General features: G+C 47.1%; 2 protein-coding genes across 2 annotated transcripts; one reads left to right on the plus strand and one right to left on the minus strand.

Moving 5' to 3' along the window:
• Positions 1–10,332: 10,332 nt before the first annotated feature.
• LOC123424713 (actin-related protein 2/3 complex subunit 5A) lies at positions 10,333–12,553 on the plus strand. Its single transcript, XM_045108381.1, has 4 exons — positions 10,333–10,582; positions 10,659–10,731; positions 10,815–10,915; positions 12,113–12,553. Exons 1-4 carry the CDS (start codon positions 10,485–10,487, stop codon positions 12,246–12,248), a joined length of 408 nt encoding a protein of 135 aa, XP_044964316.1. The 5' UTR covers positions 10,333–10,484; the 3' UTR covers positions 12,249–12,553.
• Positions 12,554–13,129: 576 nt separating this feature from the next.
• LOC123424714 (G-type lectin S-receptor-like serine/threonine-protein kinase At1g34300) lies at positions 13,130–15,361 on the minus strand. The gene is made up of 2 exons (XM_045108382.1): positions 15,163–15,361; positions 13,130–15,077 (listed from the first exon to the last, which is right to left on the minus strand). The coding sequence occupies exons 1-2, from the start codon at positions 15,248–15,250 to the stop codon at positions 13,834–13,836; spliced, it is 1,332 nt and encodes a 443-aa protein (XP_044964317.1). The 5' UTR covers positions 15,251–15,361; the 3' UTR covers positions 13,130–13,833.
• Between the last annotated feature and the right edge of the window lie 1,055 nt (positions 15,362–16,416).

Below are 16,416 nucleotides of genomic sequence, written 5' to 3' on the forward strand. Positions count from 1 at the left end.
TAGTGTAAAGCGCATGAAGAAACTCCATGCTGATGGACTTTTGGAGTCACTTGACTTTGATTCACTTGACACGTGCAAACCATGCCTCATGGGCAAGATGACTAAGACTCCGTTCTCCGGAACAATGGAGCGTGCAAGTGACTTATTGGAAATCATACATACCGATGTGTGTGGTCCAATGAGCGTGGAGGCGCGCGGCGGATATCGTTATTTTCTCACCTTCACTGACGATTTAAGTAGATATGGTTATGTCTACTTGATGAAGCACAAGTCTGAAACATTTGAAAAGTTCAAGCAATTTCAGAGTGAAGTGGAAAATCATCGTAACAAGAAGATCAAGTTCCTACGGTCTGATCGTGGGGGTGAATATCTGAGTTTCGAGTTTGGTGCTCACTTAAGACAATGTGGAATTGTTTCACAGTTAACACCGCCTGGAACACCACAGCGTAATGGTGTGTCCGAACGTCGTAATCGTACTTTGTTGGAGATGGTGCGATCTATGATGTCTCTTACTGATTTGCCATTATCATTTTGGGGTTATGCATTAGAAACAGCTGCATTCACTTTAAATAGGGCACCATCAAAATCCGTTGAGACGACACCATACGAACTGTGGTATGGCAAGAGGCCAAAGTTGTCGTTTCTTAAAGTTTGGGGATGTGATGCTTATGTCAAAAAGCTTCAGCCTGAAAAGCTGGAACCCAAAGCGGAAAAGTGCGTCTTCATATGTTACCCAAAAGAGACAGTTGGGTACACCTTCTATCTCAAATCCGAGGGCAAAGTGTTTGTTGCTAAGAACGGAGCTTTTCTCGAGAAGGAGTTTCTCTCGAGAGAATTGAGTGGGAGGAAGATAGAACTTGACGAGGTTGTCGAACCTCTCATCCCTCTGGATGGTGGCGCAGGGCAAGGGGAAACCTCTGTCGTTGCGACGCCGGTTGAGGAGGAAGTTAATGATGATGATCATGAAACTCCAGTTCAAGTTTCTGTTGAACCACGCAGGTCGACGAGATCACGTGCTGCTCCAGAGTGGTACGGTAATCCCGTCTTATCAATCATGTTGTTAGACAACAATGAACCTGCAAATTATGAAGAAGCAATGGTGGGCCCAGATTCCAACAAATGGCTAGAAGCCATGAAGTCCGAGATAGGATCCATGTATGAGAACAAAGTGTGGACTTTGGAGGTACTGCCTAAAGGCCGCAAGGCTATTCAGAACAAATGGATCTTTAAGAGGAAGACGGACGCTAACGGCAATGTGACCGTTTATAAAGCTCGACTTGTGGCAAAGGGTTTTTCACAAGTTCAAGCAGTTGACTACGATGAGACTTTCTCACCCGTAGCGATGCTTAAGTCCGTCAGAATCATGTTAGCAATAGCTGCATTTTTCGATTATGAAATCTGGTAGATGGATGTCAAAACGGCGTTCCTTAACGGTTTCCTTAAGGAAGAGTTGTATATGATACAACCCGAAGGTTTTGTCGATCCTAAGAATCCTAACAAAGTGTGCAAGCTCCAGCGATCCATTTATGGACTGGTGCAAGCATCTCGGAGTTGGAACAAACGCTTTGATGAGGTGATCAAAGCATTTGGGTTTATACAAGTGGTTGGAGAATCTTGTATTTACAAGAAAGTGAGTGGGAGCTCTGTGGCGTTTCTAATATTATATGTGGATGACATATTACTGGTTGGAAACAACGTAGAGCTTTTGGAGAGCATAAAAGGTTACTTGAATAAAAGTTTCTCTATGAAGGACCTAGGAGAAGCTGCTTACATTCTAGGCATTAAGATCTATAGGGATAGATCAAAATGCCTGATAGGACTTTCACAAAGCACATACCTTGATAAAGTTTTGAAGAGGTTCAAAATGGAACAGTCCAAGAAAGGGTTCTTGCCAGTTCTACAAGGTACGAGATTGAGTAAGACTCAGTGCCCAGCAACTGATGAAGATAGAGAGCATATGCGTTCCGTCCCCCATGCTTCAGCCATAGGTTCTATCATGTATGCGATGCTGTGCACTAGACCGGATGTTAGCCTGGCCATAAGTATGGCAGGTAGGTTCCAGAGTAATCCAGGAGTGGATCACTGGACAGCGGTCAAGAATATCCTGAAGTACCTGAAAAGGACTAAGGAGATGTTTCTCGTATATGGAGGTGACGAAGAGCTCGCCGTAAAAGGTTACGTCGATGCAAGCTTTGACACAGATCCGGACGACTCTAAGTCGCAAGCCGGATACGTATTTATTCTTAATGGGGGTGCGGTAAGCTGGTGCAGTTCCAAGCAAAGCGTCGTAGCAGATTCTACATGTGAAGCGGAGTACATGGCTGCCTCGGAGGCGGCTAAGGAGGGTGTCTGGATGAAGCAGTTCATGACGGATCTTGGAGTGGTGCCAAGTGCACTGGATCCAATAACCTTGTTCTGTGACAACACGGGTGCCATTGCCTTAGCAAAGGAACCACGGTTTCACAAGAAGACCAGACACATCAAACAACGCTTCAACCTCATCCGCGACTACGTCGAGGAAGAGGACGTAAATATATGCAAAGTGCACACGGATCTGAATGTAGCAGACCCGCTGACTAAACCTCTTCCACGGCCAAAACAAGAGCAACACCAGAACTGTATGGGTGTTAGATTTATTACAATGTAATTCACATGGTGATGTGAGGGCTAGATTATTGACTCTAGTGCAAGTGGGAGACTGTTGGAATTATGCCCTAGAGGCAATAATAAATATAGTTATTATTATAATTCCTGTATCAAGATAATAGTTTATTATCCATGCTATAATTGTATTGAATGAAGACTCATTTACATGTGTGGATACATAGACAAAACACCGTCCCTAGCATGCCTCTAGTTGGCTAGCCAGTTGATCAATGATAGTCAGTGTCTTCTGATTATGAACAAGGTGTTGTTGCTTGATAACTGGATCACGTCATTGGGAGAATCACGTGATGGACTAGACCCAAACTAATAGACGTAGCATGTTGATCGTGTCATTTTGTTACTACTGTTTTCTGCGTGTCAAGTATTTATTCCTATGACCATGAGATCATATAACTCACTGACACCGGAGGAATGCTTTGTGTGTATCAAACGTCGCAACGTAACTGGGTGACTATAAAGATGCTCTACAGGTATCTCCGAAGGTGTTGGTTGAGTTAGTATGGATCAAGACTGGGATTTGTCACTCCGTGTGACAGAGAGGTATCTCGGGGCCCACTCGGTAATACAACATCACACACAAGCCTTGCAAGCAATGTGACTTAGTGTAAGTTACGGGATCTTGTATTACGGAACGAGTAAAGAGACTTGCCGGTAAACGAGATTGAAATAGGTATGCGGATACTAACGATCAAATCTCGGGCAAGTAACATACCGAAGGACAAAGGGAATGACATACGGGATTATATGAATCCTTGGCACTGAGGTTCAAACGATAAGATCTTCGTAGAATATGTAGGATCCAATATGGGCATGCAGGTCCCGCTATTGGATATTGACCGAGGAGTCTCTCGGGTCATGTCTACATAGTTCTCGAACCCGCAGGGTCTGCACACTTAAGGTTCGACGTTGTTTTATGCGTATTTGAGTTATATGGTTGGTTACCGAATGTTGTTCGGAGTCCCGGATGAGATCACGGACGTCACGAGGGTTTCCGGAATGGTCCGGAAACGAAGATTGATATATAGGATGACCTCATTTGATTACCGGAAGGTTTTCGGAGTTACCGGGAATGTACCGGGAATGACGAATGGGTTCCGGGAGTTCACCGGGAGGGGGGGGGGCAACCCACCCCGGGGAAGCCCATAGTCCTTGGGGGAGACACACCAGCCCTTAGTGGGCTGGTGGGACAGCCCACAAGAGCCCTATGCGCCAAGGAGAAGAAAATCAAGAGAGAAAGGAAAAAAAAGGAGGAGGTGGGAAGGAAGGGGGACTCCCTCCCACCAAACCTAGTCCAACTCGGTTTGGGGGGGAGAATCCTCCCCATTGGACTCGGCCGACCCCCTTGGGGCTCCTTGAGCCCCAAGGCAAGGCCCCCTCCCTCCCACTTATATATACGGAGGTTTTAGGGCTGATTTGAGACGATTTTTCCACGGCAGCCCGATCACATACCTCCACGGTTTTTCCTCTAGATCGCGTTTCTGCGGAGCTCGGGCGGAGCCCTGCTGAGACAAGGTCATCACCAACCTCCGGAGCGCCGTCACGCTGCCGGAGAACTCTTCTACCTCTCCGTCTCTCTTGCTGGATCAAGAAGGCCGAGATCATCATCGAGCTGTACGTGTGCTGAACGCGGAGGTGCCGTCCGTTCGGTACTAGATCGTGGGACTGATCGCGGGATTGTTCGCGGGGCGGATTGAGGGACGTGAGGACGTTCCACTACATCAACCGCGTTCACTAACGCTTCTGCTGTACTGTCTACAAGGGTACGTAGATCACTCATCCCCTCTCGTAGATGGACATCACCATGATAGGTCTTCGTGCGCGTAGGAAATTTTTTGTTTCCCATGCGACGTTCCCCAACAGTGCCGTCCGTTCGGTACTAGATCGTGGGACTGATCGCGGGATTGTTCGCGGGGCGGATCGAGGGACGTGAGGACGTTCCACTACATCAACCGCGTTCAGTAACGCTTCTGCTGTACGGTCTACAAGGGTACGTAGATCACTCATCCCCTCTCGTAGATGGACATCACCATGATAGGTCTTCGTGCGCGTAGGAAATTTTTTGTTTCCCATGCGACGTTCCCCAACAGATATAATGGGCTTTCTCCGTCTTTAGTTGAGTCCTCTCCTTCTTCATGACTTGTATTTCCATCTTGATCTTGCTTATCGCGAGGTTTAGCGACTCGATCTGACCTTCGATACTGAAAATATTATCGTAGACAATTGCATTGTCTTCTATAATCTTATCCCTCTCCTTCTTCACGGAGTCATTCAACTCCTCCAGGGCCTTGATGGTACTCTTACGTGACGCTTTCAGCTTGTGATTGATCATGTCCGCGTCACGTGTCTGTTGCACGACGGGTGCTGGAGAAGGCAGACCTCGTACGTATGGCTGGCAAGGGTTTCAAATCATCTATATTTAATTAATGGCTAGATATATGGATCTTTGCAATGCTTATGCTTGTGTTTTTGTAAGCTTAATTACTTGGTTGGTATTCGCATCGTCTTTATCTTCGACATACCCCGACTAGTGATCAGAGGAGCCTATCCAGATGCTACAGCCGGTCATGCTGTAGCATCAAATAGAAAACCTTGTGATGCAATGTTTTGGAGGTATTATCAAAGAACTAAGTTTCTACAACAAAGAACTTAGTTTGTGAAGGTTGTCAAGCTATACTTGCCAAGCTATTGGGGCCGGTACAATTACATATTACTTGTCAAGTTGTTTGGGTACAATACCATTCTTAACTACAATTACAGTTGGAAACTCCTTAGAAAGTCACAGTTTTCAGATAAGATAGTACCGAATTATTTTTCTCAAAAGGAATCCAAAATCAGTCATCCAAGAATAGGTATTTTAGCATGTCTATCAAAATCCCTGAGTCGCCAAACTGGACTACTGCATACTGTTGCAGCAAGTTGCATGAATTTAGTAAATTTGTTACCGCATGACCTCTATAAGAAACATCTCCTAAGTTTTGCTAAATTTAGTATGGGTATATCTATTACTTTCTAACGGTGCTATTCTCTAGGAATTCAGAAGTTGGAATAGTAGTGTACCAGTCCCAATTTGGCAGTTACAATCAATTTTTTTTTCTTGAGAACATATCAATGAAATAGAGACATAAATAGTGGGCATACTTAATTAGTACTCCCTTTTTTTTGAATTTAGCAGTGCTCTTACTGTGGACATGCAAAATAAATAAATAAATATTGGGGTACTAATAAGTATGCCCACTTCATATCAATGAAACACACTATAGCTTGGACTAATTAAGTATGCTTTCTCTGAAAATATTTTGGAACCACATGGACTACCTGGTGTGATAGTAGGTGAGAGAGACATAATTTTTACTAGTCATCCATGCAATCCTTGTCCAAGAACCTTGCAGAAAATTACACACGAGCACATCATCCCAATCTAATGGTCTATCAATGTTTGGAATCCTATTTGAGATTTATGGATTTCCTACACCCTAAGAAGTGGCATTCCTAATTAGTAGTTGAATGGTGGTACAATATTTTTTTTCCATACCTCTTTGGATATGACATGAGAAATTGAGCGGAGACGGGAGACGTCGGGTGAAGGAGCAGCGTCGTGCGGGGCGGCGTCGGGCGAAGACGGGACGCGTCAGGAGGCAGCGGCGGTGGGGATCAAGAGGAGGACGGGCCAATGGAGTTGGGGATCGAGAGTGAAAACATGATGAGTTTTTTTTACTGTGTCGGGCTATTAAAATCGAATAATGCTGGCTTGGGCCTAATGTGCAGCGTCATCACTAAGCAAATAGCTATGGCATCTGGATTTGTCCAGCGTCATCGTTGTTAAAAAAAGGTAGTGCTGACGTTGATGAGAAATGACGTGCCACGAACAAGAGTTGTGGCTAGCCATTTCGGCACTAGTGATACACCACCTTGGGACGCACCGCCGTCTTCGTCCTCCCTAACCGGAGTCAGACAGACCTTGTTGTAATAAACAGTCGAGTAATCGTTATGCTAAGATCACACAGGAGCACGTGAGGACAACAAACATCATCAACGAAAAGAAGGGTACATCAAAAGGACCAAACATGTATACATACAAACACAGACAAATGAATAATGAAACCAAGTGAATCCATTAAAGACAAACAATCATCAATTCCATGAAATCTGTTGAAGACACATCTCTAAACGTCCTCTGACGACACGAGAGACGCCACCGAGATGAGAGCTATGCAGGAAGAACTTTATTCCATCTTCAGGAAGCTGCATGCCTTGCCGAAGAGAGGAATGGCTTGAAAAAAAGAAGCATTTATAGAAGTCAGTCGTATTATTCAGACAAATAATTCCTAATTTTGTTTTTGCAAAATTCGTATGAAAATCCTTTATTAAATCGAAACCAAACGGGCCCAGTCCGCCTTTGCGCGCCCGCCGTTGACGTCCACATCACGCGCCATGGATGGATGGATCGATCAGGAAAGGACAGGAGGAATGTTTGGCATCCGCGTGACGCCGACGGGGACCGGTCGGGCCACGAGGCGTGCGCCCGTCCACGGCCCGGCAGTTCGGTGCCGGACCACGCCCGCGGCTTTAAAGCTGCCGTTCCTTTCTGCCCCCGTCGCTGCCCGGGAACACGGCGGTCGATCAATGCGGCCGGCCGGCAACGACACGGTTGGAGCCGCCGGGACGCAACGCAACGCAGCTCGGCCGGAGACCGACCGCGGCGCGCCGGACGCATGCACGTGCATGCGTTCGCCGACGCGGCGCGTGGTCGGCCGCGGCGAGATCCACGGCCAGTGCATGCATGATGCATGGCCCGATTTCGTCTCTGCGGAACGGCATCGTCGCACGCATCGACGATCGATCATCGGCTGTGGACATGATGCGGGGCCGCGGATATGCGTTACAGGCTTGCGGTGGTACCGATCGCTCGATGGAGAGAAAGGAGTGAAGGATCATCAATTAGTGCATGCCACCGCTGGCCTGCTGCTGCCGCCGTGGATGATGTATTTCAGTATTTCACGCGATACACAGTGAGTTCGTTGGCTGGCGACGTTGCTGGTAGGACGACAGGATTATCGAAAAGGTGCGACGACACCCGGGAGTCCCGGCACCCTGTAATCCCTCCATCCAGCGGTATGGCGATTTGTGCTGGCCACTGTACAGCTGCAGACATTTTGCAGCGTCAGAGTAATTAGGCCAGCTTTTTTTAGGGAGACAAAGGCCCTGTTTGGATCCTAGCGTTAGAGTTAGACTGGGTTAGATTTAAGTCATCTAACCCTCAAAGATCCAAACAGGTGGGTTAGAGTTGGTTAGATGCATCTAACCCACCTAAAAACTCTAACCCACCCAAAAGTTGTTTTTTTGGGTTAGAGTAGGTGGGGTCCAGGGAAAGAGAGAGGTTCAAAGTAGTCAAATGATTAAAAAAAAGTCTTTATTGTCCATCTAACCCTTCCATCCAAACACCTTTAGAGTTAGAGTTAGTTCAGGATAGTGCAAGTGTTAGAATCTAACTCTGACTTTAACAGGTTAGAGTATCCAAACAGGGCCAAAGAGCGATGGGAGGAAGCTGTAGGCGACCGGTCTAGGATTAGCAGGAATACCAGGCGGTCCATCCGATGTCTGAAATGACAGCAGGAGAAGAGGAGGGAGACTTGAGAGAGAGAAAGAAATAATAAGTAGAGAGAGTGGTCGCCAGAGGCTTGAGAGAGAGAAAGAAAAATAAGAGAGAGAGTGACGGTGAGAGGCTTGACAGAGAAAGGAAGATGAAGGAGAGAGAGAGAGAGAGCAGTTTTTGTGAGGCACGTGGAAGGAGAAAGAACCTGCTTCTCTCTCTTCGACTCTCAATAGACATGTAGAAATACTATTGCAGCAGGCTCATAAAAAAACAGTTCTTCTATCACTGTACGCATGCTCTGCTAAACAAAGCATTGCTACAGTATTGGTACATATCCCTAAGATTCTGTTTCTAAACGAACGGTGGCGATAAAGGGGTGTCTGGTCGTGGACCTGTTACTGTCAAAGTCAACCGTTGACTTTTGTGTCGAAATTGTTTTTTACCAAGTGGAAATTATGGTTTTCATTAAAAACTCGGTTTTGCTAAAAATCTGTCGTGAAGTCTTAGTCGATAGTATAGTTCGTTGATTTTGCATTAAGATTCGTGTAAATAAATTTTTTTCTCAGTTTTTTCTTTTTACATACTATATTACTTGACTCAGATTTTACAAGGTCTCAATCGACTAAGACCTAAACACTCCCTTTAAAAAACTTAAGATCTACTCCCTCCGTCTCATAATGAAAGACGTTTTTGCACGTTAGCTTGCAAATCCGCCTTACATTATGGGACGGATTGAGTATTTATCAACTATCAAGGCAGTAAAAGACACTAGAGATGTGAGATTACATCCAGGTTTCTAGACCATTCAGTGTCGACTACTATTACAGAAGCGAGTTGACGGCGCTCCACCGTCATCGTCTCTCCCTCATCTATCCTCCTGCATTGTTGTGCGATGACCCTTGATCCGGATCTTTCGGACCAGGCGAGGGAGGCGTTCAATATCCTAATCCCTCATGTGGGTTTCATCTTGGAGTTTGGCTTGGCCACTGTGTCCGATGACTCGAGGTGGTTTCGTTGGTGATTCACGTGGCGACCCCGACGGAAAGGTTGTGCTATATGTTTACATGATCTTGGCTTGAACATGACCTGGAGTGGATCCATTCTTTTATCTAAATCTGGGTTGGCGGTTGTGATCCTCATTGGATCACCTCATTCATGTATAACACCCCTCCTTTTGCAGGGCGTTGCTGGATGGCGACGAGATGACCAACATTCAAGGTGATTTGTCTTGCTTGGTCAGATGAAGATGTAAGTAGATGTCCTCCTCTGTGTTGGTTGTGTTGATGGAATTTGTGATGGCGGTCGGTGGTGATGGTGCATCCTCCTTCAGGTTGTCGGTGGATTGAACTTCTTGGGACTTGACAACGACACAACTTGGTGATGTTCGAGGCTTCACGCGACCAATTCCTACACGTGTGCTCTTTTTTCGGCGGTGTTCTTCGGGAAAACGAATGTATACACAAGTGTTTTTTAGGCTGCGTCTCTTCTAACTTGTTTTTATGATAAAACTAAATAGTTTGTTCAACTAAATACTTCATACCTTATGAAGGTACCTTTTAAGATAAAACTGTACACATAGCTCGTACTCCAATATTTACAATTGGGTCAATTCATGTCCAAGCCTTCCTATTTTTGTAGAGATAGAATGTCAAAGCCATTCATATTTTGCTGCTATGCACTTGAATTTCCCGGTTTAATTACACAGGTGAAACTACATGGAAAAAAATCAGGGCATGCACCAACCTGACAGAGTATTAAACCATAACAATGCACATAAATTTTGGAGAGACAATGCAAGTTTTATCCGGATGATGACGAGGCAATCACATCATGTTTTTTTAAGGCAATTACATCATGTAAGGTACTATAGTTGATTTGGGCCGTAGGTGGAAGGGGACAGAGCATGAATAAGGCGATGCATAGTTTATTGTAGCCATAGGCGATGCATATACCTAGTTCAACGGCGGCTGGCCCACCAGGGCCAAGGATTACGATCGTGCGGCGTGAAAAAGAAAAAAAATCCTGAACTGTCGAAGAAAAAAAATACGAAAGTCATCCTGACTGAGATCCCCTTTCCTCTTCGTCCTCCATTCTTCAATCATCATTCACGAGGCAGCCGTCGCACCTCCGGCAAGCAGGCGCGGCGGGGGCGGAGGTGCTGCTGGACGGCCGGGGCTCGTCTGGGTCGGATCTGCGCCGTCGGAAGCGGGACGGCCTGGGCGAGATGGCTTCGGCGGCGTACCTCGAGACGGACGAGAACCTGGAGGCCCTCATCAGCCGCATCGAGCAGAAGTCACGCAAGATCGAGACCCTCCTCAAGCAGTAAGCCCCCCCTCCCTCCTCTCCCCCCCTCCCGAGTCCTCCGCCGTGTCCTGATCGTACCGTGCGCCGCGGGCAGGTCGAAGCCGGTGGAGGCCCTGAAGACGGCGCTGGAGGGGTCGCCCCTCAAGACCCGCGACGAGCGATGCAAGGTTCGGTTTTTTCCTTGGCTCGCTTTCTTCCATGGAACGGCTTGAAACTAAATGAATACGCTGGTTTCTTCGTCTTGCCGCAGTCGGCGAACTGGATCGTGGTGCACCGCGCCATGATGGCGATCAGGGACATCGATGGCATGTTCAACTCACTGGATACCGAGTACTATGACATCCTCATGAAGTGAGACTTGCCGCCCCCTTCTCTTTCCTAATCCCCTTTCTTGCTGCCAAGATTTAACTAGTTTAAGTGAACTAGAGTAAATTGTTGTGAGCAACACTGAAGTGTAGGGCTGTTGTTTGGAATTCGGATGGTGTTGATCATTAGTTTCTTGTCCAGCCTCCCAAGTATGCGGTAGCAGCACAGCATTTTACTAGTTTGGTCTTCCTGGACTTTGTTCACGGCATTGCCGCAGCCATTGCCTCACATGTTCTTTTCACGACTTCTGTTTTTGCATTTGCCATTGGTGTTTTGCATTCTAAAATGTGTCACTAAAACATAAGAGTTTTTCTGCTTCATGACTATCAGATGAAATTAGTGTCGACTACTGCGACAAGTACAGTGGTGTAGCTTCAGCTGGGCCAACCTGGGCAGCCGCCTGCCAGCCCATGCGAAGTTTTGTCAATACCTATAGATAAATGCCCCAAATATCTGGTAAAACTGTCCCAAAATTCACATTTGGTTGCCCCCAGCCCATTGCCCTTCCAAGAAATCGGGCCCAAGCTCCACCACTGCACAAGTATTAGCTCACTTACCATTTTATGATAACCTGACCACACAGACCATTGATAGCTCTCGCAATAAATGAAACCACAATTTTTAGGGTGCAAATCCATGATGGAAGAAGCATGGGAGGTTCAGTGCTTGGACGAGATCCATTATGTTTGCAAATGTGTGGTGCATGATGGAAAATTAAATTTCTCAATCATTGTTTGATGCGTTGTAGAGTTTATTTCTAGTGTATTTGCACAATTAAAATAGAGGTAGTAGAAGCAATGGAACGAAATATAGGTATTGCTATTGGAGAAGATGAAAAAAAAGGATCTTCTTTCTCCAATACCTTAAACAGATCTTTTGCTGACCATCATTGTTTGAACATGATACACGTATATAGTCCTTGGCTCGAAGGCGCAGCCACTCCTTATGTCCCTTTCTCCTCATGTTTGGTGGAGTTTGTAACACCATCCTCCTTAGGTTTGTGTGGTTCAACTACTTGACAATACACTAATTCCCCGAAAGGCTCCAGTTTATTTAAACATCTCTAATATTGTTGCCCATTTATGATTCTGTGGTTGTTCCCTCTCAATCTTTACCTTGCAAACTTGTCGATTTTATAGAAACCACCATCTAATCTGCATATGTTTTGTCTCTGCAATGTAGGTACCTGTACAGAGGTTTGTCCACCGGCGACCGGCCGACGTGTGACCAGTGCCTCAAAATACATGAGAAGCTGACGGAGAGAGCAGGCTTAGGATGCATACTGCGGTCACTCGCCGACACTGTCAACACCGTGTGAGCCTCCTTCGTTTTCATTGAGGGTCTATGCTGGAAGATCTTGTCAGGTCGAATTAGTTGCATGGACTTTATAAATGCAGAAGGTGATTGTTGACCTCTTCTCTTTGCTGTTTGACTGCTTCGTAGATAGATAAGAGCATTGTTGTATTGTGTCATACTTATTACTGCTCGTTTGCTTAGTTGCATCCGTTTCAGATCCTTTTTCTGGCTTGTAACTCCATCAGCCCAACTCAAGGATGATTAAGTCAGTAGTCGCAATGAGCGAGCGTGCAGACTAATCATTCAGTATATGTGTGTGGTACTACCTGTGACCGCGTCCATAATTTCGCAAATGTTAAACATCGAGCAACTAAGTGTCAGAAAAATCATGGTAGCAACTAAGCACTACTCCTTCCGTTCCTAAATATAAGTTTTTTTTTAGAAATTTCACTAGAAGACTACATACGAAGAAAAAAACCATTTTGCTTCATATGTAGTCTTTTAAAATCTTTAAAAGATTTATATTTAGAAACGAAGGGATTACAATATAATCTACCTATGGAAATCGAGTTACTGTTAAACATTGACAACAAGTGCGACACGATGACGCTGCTCAGAAAAATACGTGGAGGAGGCGAGGTGGACCTACGAGCTTAGGGAAAAGCAGGCGGGTGATCAGAAAGCACCACAACCTCATGGTTGTCGCTAGCGGGCCGATATCAATGTTTCGATCGTTTTGGCATAGTTTAGAATGTATTTGGTTCAGATTTTTTTATATCAACTTCTGCTTTAAAATGCTAAAAGCTAACCAAAATAATAAATATTTAAAGCATCTTTTAAGAATAATGTAGCTTATTTCTGTTGTAAATTTCAAAGCTGGGGTATCTCAACTTTTAGCTTTCAGCTTCTCCACATCAACTTTTCTACAACAGCTTTTCTAGAATCTGCAGCTCAATCAAACACAATCTTAGTCTGATCTGATCCCATCCGTGATTTCTTTTTTTGGATCTAACCATTTTTCCTATCGCCACCCGTTGTGGTGGTGCACATACACACCCTATCGCCACTCCTTGTGGCTGTAGGGGTCGGGTCGATGCAGATGATACCGTTGGGTCAATGGGGTCAAATAACGCCATTTGCATTGATCCGAGTGATGGTAGGGTGTATGTCTATCATTACAGTGGATGACGGTAAGATATAGGACTAGATTTGATTTTATTTTTTCTGCAAACGGGGTTAATCGTGCTAAAATTAGCAAAATGGATCAAAACCGGGAATTTGGCCACACTAGGGCAACATAGAAGAGCTCATAATGCTCAGCAATCGCATGAGAGCGCATAGACGAAACCTTAATTTTAATCAATCTCCGAAAAAGGTTCTTCATTTTATATTATAAAAGCAACCAAAATCGATCACATAACAATTGTTGTGGATAACATCACATAAAGCCGCAAAAGAAAAAGAAAGGAAATAAATGCAATTTTAATCGATGCCTATGTTCTATGGCTTGTTCTATGTCTATTGTTCAATGCATGGCAATCGCAAGAGCATACGAGCATTTGTACGGTGAATTTCCTTGGGCTTACGGGTACGCCATTTGTACAGTATCATAGCTTAACGATCTCGTTGGTGTTACCACGAGAGACACCATTTGCCGGAGTCAACGTCGTGTTTACGGAGCTCGTCGTCGTGGTCCACCGGTTTGCCGCCGCCGGCGTTGCCATGAGATGCTGGAACGGGTTGGCCGGCGGGGCAATGTCCATCTCGCCCTCGAGCATCTTCACCACCACGCCCATCGGCGGCCTCGCCTCCGGCTGCTGCTGTACGCACCAGAACGCCACCTCGCACATCCTGCGCGTCGTCTTCTCGTCTTGCTCGCCCGCGCCGTCGCAGCTCTCCACGACTTCCATGAGCTCGCCGCTCTCGTACTTGGTCCACGCCAGCTTCGGGAACCACTGCCGGCTCTCCGGCGCGGCCTCGTCGAAGTTCCTCCTCCGGCCGAGGATCTCGAAGAGGAGGATGCCGAAGCTGTAGACGTCGCACTTGTCGCTGGCGCCGGCCTGCATCCACATCTCCGGCGCGGCGTACCCGGGCGTGCCGCGCATCCCGGAGACGGTCTTGTGCGTGTCGGCCCGGTTGAGCAGCTGCGCGAGGCCGAAGTCGGCCACCTTGGGCGTGAGGGCGCCGTCGAGGAGGACGTTGCCGGGCTTGATGTCGTAGTGCACGATCTTGTGCTGGCACTCCTCGTGAAGGTACCGGAGCCCCCTGGCGACGCCGACGGCGATGGCGCGCCTCGTCTGGAAGCCGACGTCGCGGCGGCTGCCGTCGAAGAGGTAGGAGTCAAGCGCGCCGTGCTCCATGTACTCGTACACCAGCGCGCGCACGTCGGCGTCGTAGCAGAAGCCGAAGAGCCTGACGAGGTTGATGTGGTGCGTCCTCCCGATGGTGCCCACCTCCGCCATGAACTGCTCCTGCGAGGTCCTGTCGTCGTGGCCCGGGTGGAGGCGCTTCACGGCGACCGTGAGGCCGTTGGGCAGCATGCCCTTGTAGACGGCGCCGAAGCCGCCGGCGCCGAGCCGGGCGGAGTAGCTGTTGGTGAAGCCCGAGAGCTGCTGCGGGGTGAACCGGATGGGCTTCTCGCCGGCGATCTCCTTGAGGAACCGCTCCACGGTGGCGTCCCGTATCTGGGAGTCCGGCACCACCGCGTAGAGCGCCGTGCTCCCCGGCTCGGCCGCCGCAGCCGGCACGGGGGTCGTGTTGATGTTGATGGCGGGGAGGCCGCTCTTTCGGACGCACCTGTACACGAAGTAGGCTATGGCGACGGATCCCAAGATGCTCAGCACCGCGATGACTGCACCAATGTCACGCAAAATTTCGAGTTAAACGTACGTAAATCATGTTGATGGTGGGGTTAGTTAGATTTGTTGGGAGCTAACCGACGAAGACGACGAGGAATGAGTTGAAGGTGCTGGAGGCTTCTTTGTCAAAACCGTTGTCAAATGATGGTGGCGAGAAAGAAGACATGTTGATGAATTGGTTCTAGTACAAGTTTGGAGGCAACACGAAATTAGGCAACGGTGATCCTACTCCTACAGTTTTTCGACCTAAAGAGCGGTCACTGTTCTTTTTAAGTGGTAGCACCCATTCAACACGGCAACGCGATCGATATCGTAAACACGGCGAAGAAGTCATCGTGCCTGCACATGGCCAGCTTGATCATATCGGACCCAAATCGCGTCATTACAGGCAGCTGCAGATTCCATGGGGGAGTGATTAAGAACGGACAAGGTCAGTCAAAGAGGACCCAGCAAAACCCTCACTCTCTGTGGATTGTGATCTTGCTAACCACATGTGCTATTCGGTCACTCTTCTTGATGGTTCGGAAGTCTACATTGGCGTGTGCAGCCACGTTGGCCAAACCGAAGGTCAACTGTATATCGAGATAAGCAAACAATATGCTAGGTTCACTTAAGTTGATTTACATGCTGATAATTCGTGGACTAGAAATATTATTAATTCCACGTACGAACCATCTCTCTCAGTACGTGTTTGGTTCCTTTAGTTTACGGTAGCTGCATTGCATAGCCTTCTCAAGTCAGCTTGGTTAAGCAAAAACTGTCTTAAATGCATCATATGCAAGTTGTTTGGTTGCCTGCATACCCTCTTAGCTGCATGGGCTGAACCACACTGCGTGGTGTTTGGTTGTCTGCATGTTAGCGGACAAACACAAGGCATGGTGTTTGGTTGTATGCAACGCCTGGTATGTGGTAACCTCTTTGGCTAGTTGCTGAGGTTACCAGCACACTTCGGCACAACCATGTACCACACATCATAAGCAGAGCAGAACATAAACAAAGCTTCAGCTACTTAACAACATAGTTCACAACAATAGTTCAAACAGTTCAACGCATAAACCATAGTTCAAGCAGACTCGATAGTACTTAGGAAGGAGGTGTCCCGGCCCTAGTCCCTGGCGGCGAAGGCTTCGTCATGCTTCCCGCACTTGTTGACCACCTCAATGCCATCGTCGTCGAAGATGATGACCTTGAGGGTGTCGGGAGTCAGGAGCTTGAACGTCACCATGTAGCCGATATTGATCTGATGAACGGTGGCGAAGGTGGCCCAACCCTGATCCAGGGTCACCTTGTCATACATCAGCTTGACCGTCACCCTCCAGGAGCAGTCGATGT

The sequence above is a fragment of the Hordeum vulgare genome, chromosome 2H, assembly GCF_904849725.1.
Source record: "Hordeum vulgare subsp. vulgare chromosome 2H, MorexV3_pseudomolecules_assembly, whole genome shotgun sequence".
In the NCBI taxonomy this organism is placed as follows: Eukaryota; Viridiplantae; Streptophyta; class Magnoliopsida; order Poales; family Poaceae; genus Hordeum; species Hordeum vulgare.